An 18,360-nucleotide genomic window follows, 5' to 3' on the forward strand; every position below is an offset into this window, starting at 1 on the left:
AACATCCCTTGAAAATAAGCCCTAATGCGTTTTTTGGAGCAAAAAAGTAATATAAGACCCTGTCTTTTTTGGGGGGGAAACAGGGTAGCTAGGCTCCGAGTGGCTGTTCTCAGCCTGGCTCTTCATGGCTGAATCAAGTCTTTCTAAGGCCTTTTTGCAGACCGGGCTATCCCACATTCATGCATCTAAGCTGCTTTTGCAGCCCTTTTGTGAATGTATGTTTGCACACTTTTCCCAGCAGTTGCATCAGATTCTTTGATCAAGGCAGCAGCAACTTCAGTTTTACAGACTGAGCCGTTCGACTATTGCTTTTTCATACAGACATGTTCTGCCCTTCCCTGCAGTTCTTAGTCAGCCTATCATGTTTTGTAGCAGCGACTTAAGGGAGCTGCATGAACTCTCAAGGGTGTCGGAAGTCACCGCCTTTGAAAATAACAGTGTAGCGGAACTTATTTTCAAAATAATTGTACAGTATTCTCAAAATAAAGCTGTGTCAAAGTGAATAACAAAAGTCAGTCTTAGGAAGGTTCACCATAAAATGCAACTTTGGAATAGAATCCATAAATGGTTGCCTCACCATCAGAAAAATGGGACTGTTGGCTGTGGCTGGACCTGGTACACTAAGATATCCAGATATTTATAGGCCTTGGAATTTGAGGTGTTTTCACAGAGGTTGCTGTGCTAGTCTGTTTCGCATGGATAACAACAGCAAAAAGGAAACATTCCCCACCACCACCACAACCTCAGTCATCTTAAAAGATTTTGCAAATTTACTAAATTTGTTATTCTATTGTTAAAGCGTTAAACTTAATAAACCTGATTAACCCCAAATTAACCATCTTTAAAACTAAGTTATTTGAATTGAAATGTAATTCCAACAACTATTCGTCTATAGCAAATCATAGTTAATTAAAGCTCACCCTGAAATTTAATAGTCCTAAAGGTGCAAGAAAACTTCATATTTTGCTTTGATTCAGTTAATTGTATTAACAGTACCCATTTAAAAATTCATGACAAAGCCCCCAAACAAATGTTACTTGCACATGAAGTAAATAACGTACGTTATATACAACGTATATCGTATAATGGAGAGCACAAGTACAGTAGGAGCAGAATTTGAAACAGGACCTGATCCAAAAAGACTTGGAGAAGGACAGACTGTTTTTTGGTGCTGGGAGGTTGCAGGAGCCAAAGCAGTAAATATTCTGGTTTGAAGTTACAGAGTACAAAATAAGAAATGGGAACAGAGAGAGGAGAATAGCTCGATTAGCTACCCTCAAGCCTTAACGAGAGAGATTCTCTTACAGTGGTCTACATAGGTTGGTGTTTAAATCGACACGGGACTAAGGGGGAGAGTGATGAATTTCCGAAGTAAGGTATTTGCAATGGGCCCTCTCAGTTTTAATGACTTATTCGGGGCATGTGGAGAATCTCATTACTATATGCTGTAATTACTGTGTGTGCACGTTGCGGGTTGCCGGCAGATCCCTTCAGGCTGCCTGCATTTTCTAAGTGTGGGTTCGCTGCAGAGTAAACCTGGCTTGCTTTCGTTGTCTAGCGCGCGTTTTGGAGTTCTATTGTGTAGGATCTTAACGGGGGGCAAGAAGAGGAGGAGGAGGGAACAGATCGTTTTATTTCCCTGGGGCGGTCTCGTGGGGCTTATTTGAAGAGTGAGTTAACAGGCGGGAATTCAAAATGTCCAGCTGCCCTTAGCGCAGGGAGGCAGTGTTTGAAGAAGCTTCACCTGTTGGAGCTCAACCTCATACGCCGCTTAGAAAGAGGGCTCCTTCCCCGTATGTTTAACCGGTGTTTTGCTTTTCTTTTTGAACGAGGCTGTGCGCCCTTTGCTTTGTGATCCTGCTGCGGGAAAGCTTTCCCGAATTCTCCATTGGAGACCCGGGAGTTGGTTTGGAGACCGGAGAGCGGCTCTGCCTTCTGCTCCGTTGGCATCCTCCTGTGACTGCATGCAAAGCCCCCGACTTGGCCTGTTTTCCATCTTGCACGTAATAATCGCCCAGCTTTGCAAGAGGGAGCTCGGGTTTGTTTAGAAATAAGAACCCTGAAAGCATTAATAAGGGCGATTTTTCTCCATCTTGCACTTAAGCTTCGGGAGGGAGAATTAGAGGTTATTAAAGATAATGAACTTGGCGATGCGTTTTTCCCCTTCTTGCCACGTTGGGGAAAGAGAGGGAAGTTCCAGCTGTGCTCAACCGGGCCCGGAACTTCACCTCCCGGGTTTTTGTTGCAGGAGGGAGGGAGAAAAGGGGAGGACCCCTGCTGGGTTGGAGTGCAAGCCCATTGGCTAAGGGAGTGGCCAATCGGCAGCCTCTTCCTCCTTGCGGCGGTGCGGGCCCCGCCCAGGCGGCCTCCCCCCCCTTTCCTGGTGTAGGTTTGCGCGGAGGGAGGATGCGCGTCTGCGGAGGCGGCTGTCACGTGGGAACCAAGGGCCTTTGACACGTGTTTGCTCGGAAAGATGCGGATCCTCTGGCCTTGGATGAAGGTCTGGGCTGGGAAGAGCCGCGGCTGCAGGTCTTACAGGGTCTGTGTGTTTCCCTCCCCTTTTTATCTTCCGGGTGTGCAAACGAGAGGTGGGGAAAAGTGTTTTTTTTGGGGGGGGGTCACTACTCTGTGGAGTGGGGGAAGATTGGGGGGGGTCGGCGCTCCCCTTCCCCACAAAAAAGTTACTTTATCCCAGCTCTGATGAAGGTCCACTTCTATCCCTCCCTTTTTATTTCAGAATACTGTTTTCTGCTTGCTCGTTACTTTTCAGTTACATTTCCATCCTGTCGTTCCTCCTCCAGTGAGTTTGAAGGCTTTCTTCCTTCTTCCCACTTCGTCCTTCCCACAGCCTTGCAGAATCGGCCTGCGTGAGAGGGCCTGTGTTTTGGTCCAGCCTTTCCGTTGCTTCACGGCCTGGTGGAGATTTCAACCTGGTTCCCGCTTGATGTGATCTTACCTCACTACTTAGGATTTGATTGATTGATTGATTTGAGCTTCATTTGTTTATCAGAAGTATTGGTTGGTTTGGTTCTATGCCCACAAGCGTCTCCCAAAGCAATGCACCATTAAAAGAAAGGAAACATTTAATATGAATATTTCAAAAGCCATCTTTTGACTTGTAATTGTTAATAGCTCACTTTTTTTTCCTCATGGACACCTGCAGGCTTTCTGCAACACCTCTAATTCTCAAATATGGGGTATACTAACGTCTTGTGACAATAAAAGCATGTAATGTTTATTTTTGTGAGCTAAACTTCATGTTATACTTGTCTTCCAGTGTGCTCAAGGCAGTGTATGTTTGTGGCTCCCTTTCTCCTCACAACAGCCCTGTGAGGTATTGGCCCAGGATCACCTGGTTTTTCGCAGCCCAAAACTTCCAAGTCTAATCCAGCATTCTTAAGAACTGCATCACGCTACGTTTCACTAAAAACAGAGTGTGCCCATTGGCCAAATGCATGCCTGTTCTATATTTTTCCATGTCTTGGTCTTGCCTTCACTGGGGGACCTCCACAGAGAGGATATAGGGTCTCGCCTCCATCCAACACTGGGTGCAACCAAGACTTTAAAATTGCTTGTTCAGGTGTCTTTAGTGAGATGGTATTGTGGGTGAGTGTTCCCTTTCATCTGAGAAATATGCTGAGAAAACAGATTTGTGCTGAAGCCAGTTTAGGTGAAATTGAAATTCTATTATTAAGATCAACAGATCAGATAGTGGTATGTGTGTTATTTTATTCTGGGACTCAGCTGATACTTGGATACATGCTTAATGGGAAATTACATCAATATGAAGTTGACATACTTTCTCCGACTTTAAATCCCCAAAACATGCATCAGCTCCCATGTTTTTGGAAAACATTTCCTCCAAGCCCTTGTGGTCTTTCTTCCTCCTTGCCATCATTTAATTAAGTTTTTAAACCCTGTTTTGTGTTTTAGACAGGAGCCCTCCCCTCCCACATTGCTGAACGCCTAGCATTCTACGAGCGGCTGAAATCCGCCACTGAGGAACGTCGTGCAGAGCGAGCCCACCGAGAGAGACGCCCCATCCGAGTTTCCCTGCAGGATGGCAAAGAAGTAGAAGGAGAGGCCTGGACGACAACACCATTTCAGGTGGCCTTGCAAATCAGGTGGCTTCCCAATGTTCATTTTCCAGAATACTCCCTTTCGAGCATGGTTAGTGGTTTGAGCAGAGGCACCAGTTACAAATGAGGTACTAGAAACATGCAGTTGTGATGTTTAGAGATCCTGTCTTCTAGGCAAGTTTAAAATACCTTTTTGGGAGGTGGGCAGTTTGGACTTTTGTTTCAAATCTTACTGGTCCTACTTTGGGCACATCATGAGAAGGCAGGATAATAATGCTGAGAAGGTGGTAGGCAACAGGAAAAGAGGAAGGCCAAATATGAGACGGGAGGACTCCCTCAAGGAAGCCACGAGCTTGAGTCTGCAGGAGCTGAGCAGGACTGTTGAGGACAGGACATAGGTCAGAAACAACTTGATACCATAACAGCAACAGAGTCTCAACCCACTTCTGTTGATGACAGAGATACCGTAGTTCTGTGCAGTAGCCAAGACTGGAAGTCATGGGTTCTTTGTGCGGTGGCACAGATTTCTTGTGTTCATGAAACGGTTGCTAGTCCTGCCCATGCTACCTCTCTTCCCCTCTTCTAGCCGGAGTCTGGCCAAAGGCGCAGTGATAGCGAGAGTGAATGGGACCCTTCACGACCTGGACCGCCCGCTGGAGGGGGATGCCAGCCTGGAACTCCTTGATTTTGATTCTCAGGATGGACAAGCCGTAAGTACCCCTGTTCACTTGGATGCGTGGGGAGGGAAAGGCTTTATTGAGATGCAGAAACATGAAAGGCACTTAAAAGAGCTGGTGAAGTAGGCGGAACACAGTGCTGGATTAAGGCTTCGAAGACCTGGGTTCAAATCTCCACTTGGCTGTGAAACTTACTGGATGAGGTGAGGTTGTTCATTGCCAGTCAGCCTAACCTGCCTCAGGAGGGCTGTTGGTGTGAGGATAAAAAAAGAGAGAGAGTGGAGAAGCGTCTTAAAAGTTACCTTGAGCTCACTGGAAGAAAGTTGGGATAGAGATATAGAACCAATAAAATACGTAAACAATCCTTGATATGATCTCTGGGGATGCTGGAAGGGGCCATCATGTTTCCCATCCACGATCAATCTGTGGGACTCATTGTCACATGAAATTGCATTGGTCTTTTAAAAATACAAACTGCTTTCTCATCTAATCCTGTTGCAGATAAAAGTATATCAATTCCTAGCTGTATTCTTGTTATTTGGAGGGTTTCTTAATGTTTCTGCTTACAGATGAGTCGAAAGGTGGAATATACGTAGCCTTGCTTCTGTATTAAGAGAGGAGTGGTTCACAGGTTGGGTGCTCAGCCATTCCTGTCTGGTTCTTCATGTCTTTTGGTTCACTTCGGATCTCGTTAAATGACCCCATTAAGTCACTGCCACTTGTGCCAAGGGTGGGAGTCAGTCTGTCTTTTGGGAAGTTATTTTGGTCTCCCTCAGCCCCCTTCTCTTGTCTTGTGCTGCTCCTTGTTCAAGGGGTGTCTCCAAAGTGTGGGGGGGGGGAATGCTCTTACGAAGTTGCCCAGGAGCGCCTGTCTTCCTCACTTCCCTCTCAACACATCTCTTCCCAGCTGTTTTGGCACTCAAGCGCCCATGTTCTTGGGGCAGCTGCTGAACATTTCTATCAAACTGCTTGCCTGTGTCACGGTCCAAGCACCGAAAACGGCTTCTTTTATGATATGTATCTGGATGAGCAAAGGTAAGTGGGGGCTGCAGCCAGGAAAATGGGAGCAGCTGCTTGATGGTTTGCTGTTCCAAACATAAAGACTGTCCTGCAAATGTCACTGTTTCTGTATGACTACCTTTTCTAATTAGAACTCACCCTCTCACCCTCCCTTTTTTTGGGAGAAGAGACGTAGTATGGGAGAACTGACTGGACTTGGTCGCAGTCCTATAAGCCTGCTCTTCCCCGTATCCAGGAAAGGGTTGACCTGTAGGGCGTCAGGATTGGGTGTGATCTCCTACCCACCCGCTAGGTGTCCTCCTTGCTTCAGCAACAAGCTGGTGCCCTTTCCTGTTGCCTGGAGGAGGTAGATCAGAAATTATTTTCACAGGAGACAGTAAACAAGTTCCTTCTATGTACCAACAACAGTCTTCCTGCTCCCTATACCATTCTTTTTGTACATGGAAGTGGAGGCAGAACATGGCAGGCTTACAAAAAACAAAAACAAACCCCACACGTTGAAATCTGCCCACCCCCAGCGAGACAGTCGGCCTCAAAACACTCTAGAGAGGATGGAGGGGACTCTGTGTGGTGGGGAAAAGGAGAACTCCGAAAGAGAGCAGCTGGCAGTGATGGGCCAGGAAGCACCTTCTACTGCAACATTTGGTTGCGGTCTTCCCTTTTATCCTGCCGAAGGTTTGGTGTGAGTGAAATTGGGGCCGGTCCCTGTGCTGGATGACCCTGCTCGGTTGTGTTGCTGGTGGGAACGGGATGTGCCAAGGGGCATGCTTTCTCTCTCTTCCTTTCGGGCTGCCCTGAATGGCTTCATGTCATTCTCCCCTCTCTCCCGCCGCCACCTTCTCTCCATGTTTTACAAAGAGGTTTTTTCGCTTCCTGTCTCAGGACCGTGTCCAGCAAAGACCTGCCTGCTTTGGAAGAGATCTGCCGGGCGATGATTGAAGAGAAGCTTCCCTTTGAGAGATTAGAAGTGTCCAGGAAGGATTTGATAGAACTCTTTAAGGTGCGAAACCTCAAACCTGTTTTTCCCCTGGCTTGGCATCAGCTGGAACTTTTGGCCTGCGAGACCCATTATCCCCAGTTGGAGTCCCCTCCTCCGCCTGGGGATGCCTGCCTTTAAACCTTATTACCATCACACACAACTTGGTTTGAAAGCTTAGAACCTTTTCTAGCACATTTACGCAGTACGATGATTTGTCAATCTGCGGAAGGGAGACAAACCTCCAGCCCTCTGGTAGAAAAGTGTCAGGTTTTTCCTTTCTCGGCAGTGCAGCTGGGCTTCAAACTCGGCACGGAAGCCAACCATGAGGGTTTGAAACCACAGCTGTACAAGAGTTGCCGTTTTCAGAACAATTAGGGCCTTGCCTTGGGCTCATATTATCATCAGCACAACCCTGTGAGGTAGGTCACGTTCCAGGGCCGCCGTCTCTTGGACAGGAAAGGTGGCCAAAGTTAAAAAGGAACGGGCCAAAAAGGCCAGCCTGGTTTAACTCCAAGCTTTTCCCAGCAGTTATTTTGGCCCTCTGTGGCTGCTTCCTACAATCATTCCCCTGGAATTTCCTAGCACCGGCCTTTCGGATGTTTTTTTTCCTCCCGTCCTGTTTTGTTTTACTGGCTCACCTGGTTTTTCTTAAATGGGTCCCATGGACTCTAATTAATTATATAGCCTTTGCTAGGCTGAGGATGTGGTCACTCCTAGATAGCTGGGGAAAAAGTATGAAACAGGAAGGAGGAGGGAGAACACTTTATTGGTGGCTGTGACACATGACAGCCAAATGGAGCATCCATGTGCAGAGGCAGTCCACCTCAAATATTTCATTTATTCATTTCACAGATTTTTTTTTCATCCTGCTTCGTAGGGTTATTTACTGAGCCACTTACAGCCCAGTTGGTGAAAACCATGATGATGATGATGATGATGATGATGATGATGATGATGATGATGATGTTTAGCTACATGAGCAACATCATTAAGTGATATTGATCGAGCACAAGCCGGTCAAAGATGGTTAAAAGGAAATGTAACCAAATCACCCAAGGCAGACTAATATAAAGTAGTACTTATGTGTCGTTAACGGCCTTTTAGTTGTCTTTTAATTCAGCAATGCTTTCATTTTATTGGGTGTTTTTATCCGTACCTGTTTCAATTTTGCTGGGATCTGCCTTGAGTCCTCTTTGATGCCTCGCTTTGCCTCCTTTCAGCACAACAAGTTCAAGCTAAGAATTATTGAGGAGAAGGTGAAGTCTCTCACTGCCACTGTGTACAGGTGAGAGAAACTCTTGGATCCTGACTCTCCTGGCTTGACCTGCAACAGACCGAGCCAAAGAGGAAGAATCTGCTTTTGTCATCATCCACACAGATGTATTTCTGTGGCACTTGTCCACATAAGTGTGCCCAAAGTCGCTTGCAACGCATCAGACGGCGGCAGTAACTTGAGCGAGATGATAGAAGCGGGTACAAGTGGCCGTTGCACCTGGATATGTAATGAAATAATAAAATCACGGAAGACTGGAGGTGATTCCAGTAAACTAACTTAATCTAGCGAAGGTGGAAGCTTAGTGTGAAAATAACGATACACTCGATGTGAGGCTGGGCTGGCTGCTGTTCGACAGGAACGCAAACCCGGGGCTCCAGAGGATGAACCTCCAAGCCGTCCTTGACAGCCAGACTTTTCACACTTGTCTTGCACCCGTTTGGTGATCACGACAGCCCTGTGAGGTAGATCATGTTCTCAGAGAGAGAAAGAGAGAGAGAGAGATGGAAAGATTGATTCCAAGTGACCCAGTGAATTAGGCGGCCTTGTTGTCTAAAAATGGCCCCTCTCCGAGTCGTGGTGACCCACGTCTGTTCTCTTGCTCTTCTCTCTCCGCAGGTGTGGGACGCTGGTCGACCTCTGCCGGGGGCCTCATCTCAGGCATACGGGAGAAATCGGAGCCCTGAAGCTCATAAAGGTGGGTGGCCGTTGGAGTGTCTGCCTCAAAGGGAGGCTTCTGTGCCTCAGAGATTTTTATGCGGGGCTAAAGCTGTTCTGTTATCCGTCCTCGTTGATTTCCTAGCACTCTGTTTTGCCCCTTTTAGTCCTGGCCAGTGTTTTGAGGCATCTCCTTGTGCACTATTAATCTTTTGATATTAATTTGATTGACATCAAAAATAACTATCCCACAATACCCAGGGTAGCAGAGTCGGCAATGAATCAGTTTGCAAATTGGACTGACTTTTGAAACAGACACACATGAAAAACAAGTGGCCGATTAATTCTAGACTTGACACAAATCCCTGCTTAAATGAAATACGTGGCTTGGAGGCATGTTTACTGGGATGGGAACAGTACTTTGTTAAGAAAGGTGGACAGGGCAGAGCCTCGCTCCTAGGTGCCACATGGCTCATAAAACCAGAAAAAGAAATACAGGAACGTTTCTCTAGCGCATGAACTCCGTGGTTCATGGTAAACTTTGGAACTCCTTGCCACAAGATGTCAGAAAAGAGCAATCGGGCTTAAAGAGCGGGTAGGCCGTTAGCCCTGTCGGCGTCTTCCCCGCAGCTGCAAACGGTGGAGCCTGGTCTCCGAGGTTGCCCCTAGCAGGCTTTTGAACGTCCGCTTCTTCTTTTTTTTGGACCCGTCGCCTTGAGGCTCAGCTTCCGGCCCCCTTCCTCTCTTTGCCTCGGCAGAATTCCTCCGCCTTCTGGAATGGAGACCCTGCTCAGGAGCCCCTGCAGCGCGTCTACGGCATCTCCTTCCCCAGCGCCGAGCGCCTGGCAGAATGGGAGCAGGCTCAAGAGGAGGCTGCCCAGCGGGACCATCGCCGGATTGGGACCTTGCAGGAACTGTTCTTCTTCCACGAACTGAGCCCCGGAAGCTGCTTCTTCCTCCCCAGAGGAGCCCACATCTACGCCACCCTCACGGACTTCATTAAGGTACCCCCCCCCCTGAACGGTACATGAATTCTGTGTTGCGGTGGGGGGAGTGAGGCGGGGGGGAATGGGTCTTTTTTTCCACAATGGGGGAACTCCTCCATCCTCCGCAACTTCTTCTCTCCCCCTTCTCCCCCCCACCCCTCTGTTTGGCTTCACCCCAATTCACAAAAACCTCTCTTCCCCCCCCTTCTCCTCTGCTCCAGAGTGAATATCGGAAGCGTGGCTTTTCCGAGGTTATCACCCCCAACATTTTCAACTCGAAGCTGTGGGAGATGTCTGGTCACTGGGAGCATTACGAAGAGAACATGTTCTCCTTCCGGGTTGAAAATGAGACTTTTGCCCTCAAACCGATGAACTGCCCTGCCCACTGGTGAGTGGCCCGCGCCCCCCTCCCACAGGGTCTGATTTCACCCCACCCCCCTTTTTTGGCTGGGGTCCCATGAAAACGTGGCCTCTCCTCTCCTTCCTTCTTGTACAGTCTCATGTTCGGCCACCGGCCCCGATCCTGGAGGGAACTGCCCCTCCGCTTGGCCGACTTCGGGGTCCTCCATCGCAAGGAGCCGTCGGGAGCCCTGTCGGGATTAACGCGGGTTTGCCGCTTCCAGCAGGATGATGCCCACATCTTCTGCAGCATCGACCAGGTGAGGGGTGTCCCCCCCCCCCCGTTTCCTTGTGTTTTTGGAACACCAGCTCCGGAGAGCAGCTTTCAGAGGCTTTAAGAGGGAAAACGAGTGTTTTCTAAATGGGGGAGGGGAGGAGGACAGGTTCCTCAGATCCACATCTTTTCTGTCTTTACCCCAACACGTGCTTTTCCTCCCTTTTCTCTCAACTCAGCTGGAAGGAGAGATTGAAAGCTGTCTAGATTTCCTCCAAAGTGTCTACTCTGTTTTTGGGTTCACCTTCCAGTTCTACCTCTCCACGCGACCCAAAAAATTCCTTGGGGAGCTTCATCTTTGGGACCGTGCAGAGCAGGTAAGTCTAGACACACTTTCCACCTCTGCCAGACTTTTTCCCTGACCCACTCTCCCCCCCCCCACCACCCCAAACCTTCCTGTCACAGTTGCCTTGAAATGTAAAGGTGGGGGCATGTTTTCATGAATCAGAGTGAAGTCCAGCAAAATGAATCTTGATGGCTTATCCTTTAAATTAGCTGTTCTTCCAAGGCTGGTGCGTCCCTTGCTCCCAGCTCCTCCACTGGAGCGCCAGCTCAGACTTGGCTACCGCAGCACTCTGTGTGAGGGGCCACCCCTGAGAGATGGTTGAGGAGCTAGAGCTGGTACCAAAGGCCTCTTCCAGCTAAGTTGGATGAAGGAGAAGGAAGGAAGGCTGTTTGGGGAGTTCCAGTCCAAAACAGGAAATGCCAGATTAATCAGATATCATTGTTAGTATCCTAACTTGTTAATATTGTAACATTTTGACCCTGTATCAATGGGTTTGCTTGTGTTTCCTGTAACATTTGTAACCATGTCCTTTGCTTTCGTTTGTGTGCTTTTTGAAGCCTCCCCCTTGGGTGCAATGTAAATATTACAAGCAAGGAGTCACAAAGTTATTCTCTCTCCCTTCCCCTCCTTCCCCCAGTTATAAACCTGGCTTTGCTTCCACCCGGAAGTGTGTGGTCTCCCCTGCCAGCACCCCACAAGCAAAGGAGGGCATCGGCTTTGTCTGTTGCCTACAGAGTTTATTTGTTCGTTTAAAGAAAGGAACTCTTCTGCATCTGTTTTCTGAGCAAACTCCCTGAGGTCCTTTCCGCTTCTCCACCAAGTCTTGAGGAATGATCGGCACCTTGTCCGCCCCCCCCCCACTGCAGCGCCCACCTTGGGGGTCTGCCGGAGGGCAAGGGGACTTGCTGGGCTCACCGCCTCCCACGTTTTCTTGTCTTTCAGCTCCTGGAAAAGAGCCTCCAGGACTTTGGGCGGCCATGGGAGCTCAACCCGGGAGACGGAGCCTTCTACGGTCCAAAGGTAAGCGGACGCGGCCCCTGCTTTGAATCGCGGGTCGTTTTCTTTCCCAAAGAGAACCATCCCCAAGAGTTGAGTGCAGGACTGAGGAGTCGCCCTTAGCCAGGATCCCCTGGGTTGGAAGGGAGCTTTGAATGCAGGAGGGAGCAAAGTAACATTTCTCGCTCTCCTGGGTGACAGCTTTACTTCTGTTGAAGTTTGGCTTCCCTTGTGACGGGGTGGCTTTTGTTCCTGGCTTTGCACTCCCCACTGTTTCATCCCAGCGATCACGATGGTTTATAAGGGCAACAGCTGTACAGTCCCTGCTTTTCAGGAAAGCCATTGATGGCTCTCGGCGGGATGATCAGGTTCAGCCAGGTATGAAAATTGGAAGGTTACCCAAATTGTTCTGCTGTAGCCTGAGAGTGTGCCTCATTTAATAAGAATGCTCCCGGGGCAGGGCAGGAATTGGGTGCCATTAAAGTCTGTGGCATTTAGGGGATGTTGCATGACAAGCTGCCTTATGAGTGGAGGAGAATACCTCATTTAAAAATTTTTAAAGGGTCTAGACCACATGATGTCTACATGTGATAATTGGACATAGTGCTGGATTCCCAGCTGGGCTGTGCAGTTTGAGCACCCCTAGTGGAGGCATTCAGAGCCTTGATCTTGATTGAGTCCCTTGTGCAAAGAAGCAAATTTATGGTAACCAACATGGAAATGAAAACAGGAGAATACAGGAAATGGGAAGCTGAAAAAGGAAACCGAGTTCCATCTGTTGGCTCTTCCTGCCTCCTTTGGTTCCTGTAAGGCTACAGCCAGTGACAACACTGGTTCCTGCATGGCAGGCAAAAATTCAACAGGTGAGAGCTTTCTCTCGCCTCGAGAGGCAGCAGAGGAGGAGGAAGCTTTGCTTGGAGAATATGGTTCTGCCATGGCCACGCTTGAAGGAAAGCCACCAGGCAGTCTGTGGCTGCGAAGCAGACATCAGCCAGAAAAATGGTTTTTCCAGAAGATTCCCTCCATCTTCCAGGTTGATATACAGATTAAAGATGCTCTGGGCCGTTACCACCAGTGCGCCACCATCCAGCTGGATTTCCAGATGCCCATCCGGTTTGACCTCTCGTACACCGGGTGAGTTCTCTTGCCAGTAGGAAGACGCTCTTGGACTGGGTGGCCCAGGTAGGAGGGCTCTGTGGGAGTCCAACGTCCGGATGCAAGTAAAGCACTTAAAATAAATACATAGATCCAGAGTGGAGGGGGAAACAATCAGACACAATTACCTCATTAATTGGATTGTTACTTCACTTCTTAAATTAAAGCATCATTTGCAAAAGCTCAACTGGTTAGTCATGCTGTTACTTCGCAGCTAATGTTTCTGTCATGAAAGTCACTTTTGGCATTGCACCCATGCATGTAAACAAAAGAGATGTGCCACGTTACTCTGGGCGGTGGGGGCCTGTTTTCCTTCCTTGTTTCTGGTGATGCAGAGAAGGATTCCCGGGTCTGTCGTTGGCCACCTGACTCCCAATTTGGCTCGTTGCCAAAACAGACCACTGTGCAAGAAGTGTCAGACGTGTGTGCGATCGCAAAAGCGCGGAGACAATTCCGTCAGAGACATTGAGCTGTCAACTTCGTGACCCAAAAGTTCCCCTTTCTCCCTCCCTCCCTCCCTTTCTCCCTCCCTCTCCCTCTCTGTCTCCTCTTCCTTCTTTGCCTCTTGCCCGCCTTGCATAAGAAAGGTCCTTCTGCCCCCTCTGGCCACAGGAGAAAGAAAGAGGAACCTGGGGGCGGGTGGGGGAGGGAGGAAGGAAGAAAGGCTTTGCCAAAGAGATTTCTATGGCGCCTGCTTGGCTTGAGCTGAAATCTTATCTGGAACATCCCAAATCAGCAATGACTGCCTTTCCCAAACGTCCTGCTTCGGCCCCCCCCATCTCACCTGTTCCCAAAAGCGAGGGGGCCAGGTTTGCAGAGGAGTTTGGTGGCGTTTCCTCCATGAAATATCTAGATGTGAGGTTGCTCTCTGGATGCATACTCTGAAATGCGCTTCCTTTCTCTTTTCCCCATCAAATGAGATGCTAGAGGGGGTTTACCCACCAAAGCTGAATCAAACTGAGTTCAGGTTGCTTTTTTCTATAGCCTGCTATTGTTGGCTCTGACCGGCAGCCGCCATCTGGGGTCAGCAGCAGCAACTTGTGCGAAATCTCAGAATCCAGTGGGGAATTCGCATTTAGGGTACAGGATCCCAGCATCTGGCAGTCGGTTTCTCAGTCCTGGTGGTAGCAAAGATAGCCATTTCAGTGTGTGTGGGAAACTCTAGGTTGGATCAAATGCAGCCATATCGTCCAGGGACAATGACAGATGTGGGAAATACATTTATGTATATGATTTTGATTTAGGACCAGCTAAATACTGTAAAAAGTGTGAGAGCTTCACATTTTACAGAACAAGTCACGAGGCTAAATATGACCCAAAGAAATGTGGCACAGAGTTTTAGAAGTAGTAGGATGTGGTTTGTAAAAAGAAAAAAAGAAGAAGCAAAAATCATTTTAAACAAGTTGGATGGGTGTCTCCAGAGATGATTTGTCCAAATTACAGAGACCTTGGTGACAGGGGGAAAATGTTCCTTGTTTCTTCCTGGGAGAAAAAGGTTCTGGTGATAATTCCTCATCAAGGCATCTTTTTTGAGTCAAGACAGATTTATTTGCCGAGAATGAAGGATTTAACCAGGATCTTTTATATCGTCACTCCTGATTTTGCGCTTAGAGCAGAGAGGCACGGGGTAACGTGGGAGCCTTTGCATCAGCGAAGCGGGAGAATAAATCTGGAGGTTGCCGTGAGCATTGCAGGGAGGGGAGAGACCCCTCCTGACCAAGAGATGATAGGGACGAGGGATGCCAAGAAAGAGGAGCGATCCTGAGTTCACGGAGGCCTTCCACGTCTGACGCTTTGAACCTGTTCCAAAAAAGTTGCAGGACCACATCTGCCCCTTTGGGGTCTGGGTGCTGATCCTCGGTGTTTCTCTCCTTTTCCTTGTGCAGAAAAGATGGCGGAGAGCCAGAAAGACCCGTCATGATCCACCGGGCAGTGCTGGGCTCTGTCGAGCGAATGTTGGCAGTCCTAGCGGAGAACTATGGCGGGAAGTGGTGAGTCTCTGCGGGCCGCAAAGGTTGGCAGATGATGGCCGAATGAGGTGGTAACGGGGCCTGTAACCCTTCTGACTGCAGGGAGGGGGCCCGCCATGGTTTTAAGATGTTTCTGGCCCCCACCTACCGAATAATCATTTTTCATTTGCTCACTTTGTTTTGGAAGTGGTATGGTTTGCTTATCATCATACATCATACACACTTCCTTCGCCACTCATCCTGCCCTGGCTCTCCATTTCTGGCTCCTGTTTTTTGGACGTCTACTCCCAGAATCCCCCAGCAGGCTTGGCGCTAGGGGTTTTTTTTGGGGAGGGGGGGTATTTTGGTCAGACAACCTTTTCCTAGCTTTGAGCTTGGTTCTCTGTTTGGTGGCATTTGGAATACCGGCCTTATCCCTTAAGACCACGGCTTTCCAAAACCCACCACTGTTTCTCCAAACTGCTTACAGTGTCAGTGGTGTTAAATTTAGTTTTTTAAGAATTGTAGCTGGGTTCCAGAATTAAAGGCCGCCTTGAAACTGGCAATATTTTTATTGAAATATTTCATAAATGGTTATTATTATTATTATTATTATTATTATTATTATTATTATTATTATTATTATTATTATTATTATTATTATTATTATTATTATTATTATTATTATTATTATTATTTTACAAAAACTGTTTCCCACCCCTGGCAAAATTTATTTCAGGAGTAAAAAGCAGGCTGGTGTGACAATATTTGGAGTAGCAAACCAACCAACTCTTTTATTCCCCCTTATTTTTTCAGTCTTATTTTCAGTTCTGGGTGTGGAGGTTCGGTTGGCAAGACTTTGGGGGCTTCGGGCTTCTTGTGAGATTCTGCGGGGGCTTCTTGGGGAGTGCCATAAAAAAAAGAAAGCGCTGGGAACTTGGGGATTTGAAGGCTGTGAAGCTCTTTTTTTTCTTTTCTTTTCTTTTCTTTTCTTTTCTTTTCTTTTCTTTTCTTTTCTTTTTTTGGTGCTCCCAGAAATGGGGACGGTGGGAGGGGATGGCAAAGTTGAACCCCATCAGAGGTCTCCTGTTGTACGTTTGCGATGCAGGCCTCTCTGGCTGTCCCCGTTCCAGATCATGGTGATCCCCATTGGGCCGGACGTGGTGGATTACGCCCGGGAGGTAAGAGAAGGCGGCACCTGTGAGGGTGGCCGCTCAGTGGCAAGGACACCCGCCTGCCCCACCCTTCCGCCTTGCAGGCTGAAGACCCCTCTGCTTGGTTCCCGCGGCAAGATCTGCAGCGAGAGCTTTTCTCCTTTCAGGTCCAGAAGCTCTTCCAGCAGGAGGGCTTCATGGCGGACGTGGACGCCGACCCAGGCACGACCCTCAGCCGCAAAATTAGGAAAGCCCAGCTGGCCCAGTACAACTTCCAGTTCGGTAAGGGGGCGCCCAGCCGCCGGAAAAGAGGGAAAGTGCCTGCTGTCGCCCATGGGTGGGCGGACGGGGCCCACCTTACGGGCCCCTTTCCCCTTCAACCGCTCACGGTCCGTAAATCAACTATTCTTGGGAGAGCCATTTCAACCTTTCAGGAAGGAGAGAGGGGAAAAACCACATACGAAAATGGAGTTGCTCCCCCCCCCCCCGACCTTCTGAGCTCGGTCAGAAGTCTCTCTAGGGCCACGTGTCCAAGGAGGGTTGCGTGTTGCCAGTTAAGTTCATCTGGTGTTTGGCACTGGGTGTTGCACTTCAAAACAACAACATCAACAAAAAACAACCCACATGTTTGTGGCAAGTGAGTCCAGAGTCACATTTCTCTCCCTCCCCTCCCCCCCCCATTTTCTTCCTCAGTTGTCGGACGGAAGGAGATGTCCAGCCGCACGGTGAACATCCGTAGCCGGGACTCTCACCGACACGGTGAGTGGGATTTGCACCGGGTGCTGCGCAGGCTCCACGAACTCAAGAATGCTCGGGTCAAAAATGCGGAGGAGGTCCTCGGAGGCCCCCCCTGACTGACTGACTGACTGACTGACTGACTGACTGACGTCCTCTTGCCCCTTGCGGGTTGCCCTCCAGCAGCCGCAGCCGGACAGACCGGGGAGTGGGCAAAGTCTTGCTGGGTTTCACTTGTGAGGTTGTCTCCCAGTTTCATGTCAAGACCCTAGTCCTCTTCAAGGTGCGTCTGTATCGTGCAAGAAGCGTTTGGGGTCTAGAATCTGGCGCCCCTCTCTAGCTGTGCCCACCCACATTCTCCCCCGGAAACCTTTTGGATGGCCTCCGGAATCCCTAGCCTTGCTCAGAAGGGGGTCGGCAAAATGGTAGGATGGGCTGGCATCCTACAGTTGGAGAACGAAAGGGATACAGGTTCTCGGAGAGGAGCTGAGCAGGCCAGGCCAGAAAGAGGGACGGCCTGTCTTCTAACCCTGGTCACTGGGCCGGCTCCGCAGAGGCCTGTCATTAAAACACCTTTTCTTTCCTTCCTCCTTGTTGCTAATTTGTGTTGTCGGGGGTTTGAAAGCTGGCCGGCGTCACAATTTCCTGCACTTGCTCAGAGTGGCTTGTCGGGTCCAGATCAAATGGGCCGTGGGTGTTTTAAGGCCTGTGTCAGTCGACTGGGCGAAACGGATAGCGGGGGTGTGTGGCATTCTTGGGTCGGAGGGTGGAAGCCTCTCCAGTGATTCACGCCAACCTGTGCTGAGCGCTATCAGGTGGGGAGGAGGGGCAACTCTCCCCCCCCAGTTCCCCTCCATGAGTCAAAAAGCTACTCATGCTCTTCCCGCTTCCTCTACAAGATGCATATCAGCAGAGAACAAAGCTAGGCTGTCTTTGAACAGAATCGGGGTTGAGTAACATTATCAGTATTTATTTCTTACATACGTGTAGGTGGGTCTGGCGTGCAGAGTGTGATTGCCCCTGGGAGCATTTCATGGCCAAGAGGGGATTTGATCCCAAGTCTCCCGCACTTGAACTACTGTAGCATTTTTTAATTTCCATTAGAAATAAAAATAAATAATTACGAGGCAGTCATCTTTCGTGGTGCCTGTGTTACTGTTGCTTGGGTGGTGTGCTAAATCAGAGCAAGGCAGTGGCTTCTACCCCACTCTGAGGCGAAACCTGGTACCTCTGTCCCGCTGTCTTGATTTTTCATGTGTTTATTTTTTAAAGTTTGCTCTTTCTCCATCTTGGGGGGCTTTATTTAAATAATTCACATCCAGCAGATCCGCTGGAAAAGCAACTCCCCCCCCCAGTGCCTAAGGCCATGCTTGAGCTGGGGAGCAAGGGCGGCAGGGACGCGGTACATCTGTGCATGGGCAGAGTGCCCTTCGTTTGCCTTGGAATCCCAGTTCCTAGGCCTCTGGCAGGCCGGGCGCCTGCTTTTGAAGTCCCGGTGGCTGAATGGAGCGGAAGGAAAGCCCGCGGGCCATGGGCGGGGACTTTTACAAGCTCGGACGTTGACTCTAGTTCTCGTCTGCTTTATAGCCTTGTTGTCGTTTTTTCTTCCAAAAAAAGCAGCTGCAAAGGGATGGGAGGCGAAGGTTCTGAACTCCCTCAGACTCATGTTTATGCAGAAGGTTTAGGTAAACCTGTTTGTACCGGCAGGCCTTCCCCCTCTGCTCGGGTGGTGACTAAGTGC

General features: G+C 49.0%; 1 protein-coding gene across 4 annotated transcripts in view; it reads left to right on the plus strand.

Moving 5' to 3' along the window:
* The first annotated feature begins 2,303 nt into the window (after positions 1-2,303).
* LOC110081517 (threonyl-tRNA synthetase 2, mitochondrial) overlaps positions 2,304-18,360 on the plus strand; it is a 33,735-nt gene continuing 17,678 nt past the window's right edge. The window contains exons 1-17 of one of the 4 annotated variants that reach the window (XM_072984029.2): positions 2,304-2,539; positions 3,934-4,124; positions 4,666-4,789; positions 5,664-5,791; positions 6,659-6,776; positions 7,976-8,040; positions 8,647-8,725; positions 9,444-9,689; positions 9,893-10,059; positions 10,168-10,330; positions 10,524-10,661; positions 11,573-11,650; positions 12,660-12,760; positions 14,668-14,772; positions 15,839-15,911; positions 16,052-16,166; positions 16,578-16,643. In XM_072984029.2, the coding sequence (XP_072840130.2) occupies positions 2,474-2,539; positions 3,934-4,124; positions 4,666-4,789; positions 5,664-5,791; positions 6,659-6,776; positions 7,976-8,040; positions 8,647-8,725; positions 9,444-9,689; positions 9,893-10,059; positions 10,168-10,330; positions 10,524-10,661; positions 11,573-11,650; positions 12,660-12,760; positions 14,668-14,772; positions 15,839-15,911; positions 16,052-16,166; positions 16,578-16,643 (2,023 nt within the window). In that variant the 5' untranslated portion in view covers positions 2,304-2,473. The remainder of the gene's footprint in view (positions 2,540-3,933; positions 4,125-4,665; positions 4,790-5,663; positions 5,792-6,658; positions 6,777-7,975; positions 8,041-8,646; positions 8,726-9,443; positions 9,690-9,892; positions 10,060-10,167; positions 10,331-10,523; positions 10,662-11,572; positions 11,651-12,659; positions 12,761-14,667; positions 14,773-15,838; positions 15,912-16,051; positions 16,167-16,577; positions 16,644-18,360) is intronic. The other 3 variants (XM_072984027.2, XM_072984028.2, XM_078382168.1) reach the window with 3 other exon arrangements.

Source organism: Pogona vitticeps, chromosome 15 (assembly GCF_051106095.1).
Source record: "Pogona vitticeps strain Pit_001003342236 chromosome 15, PviZW2.1, whole genome shotgun sequence".
NCBI classification, from domain to species: domain Eukaryota; kingdom Metazoa; phylum Chordata; class Lepidosauria; order Squamata; family Agamidae; genus Pogona; species Pogona vitticeps.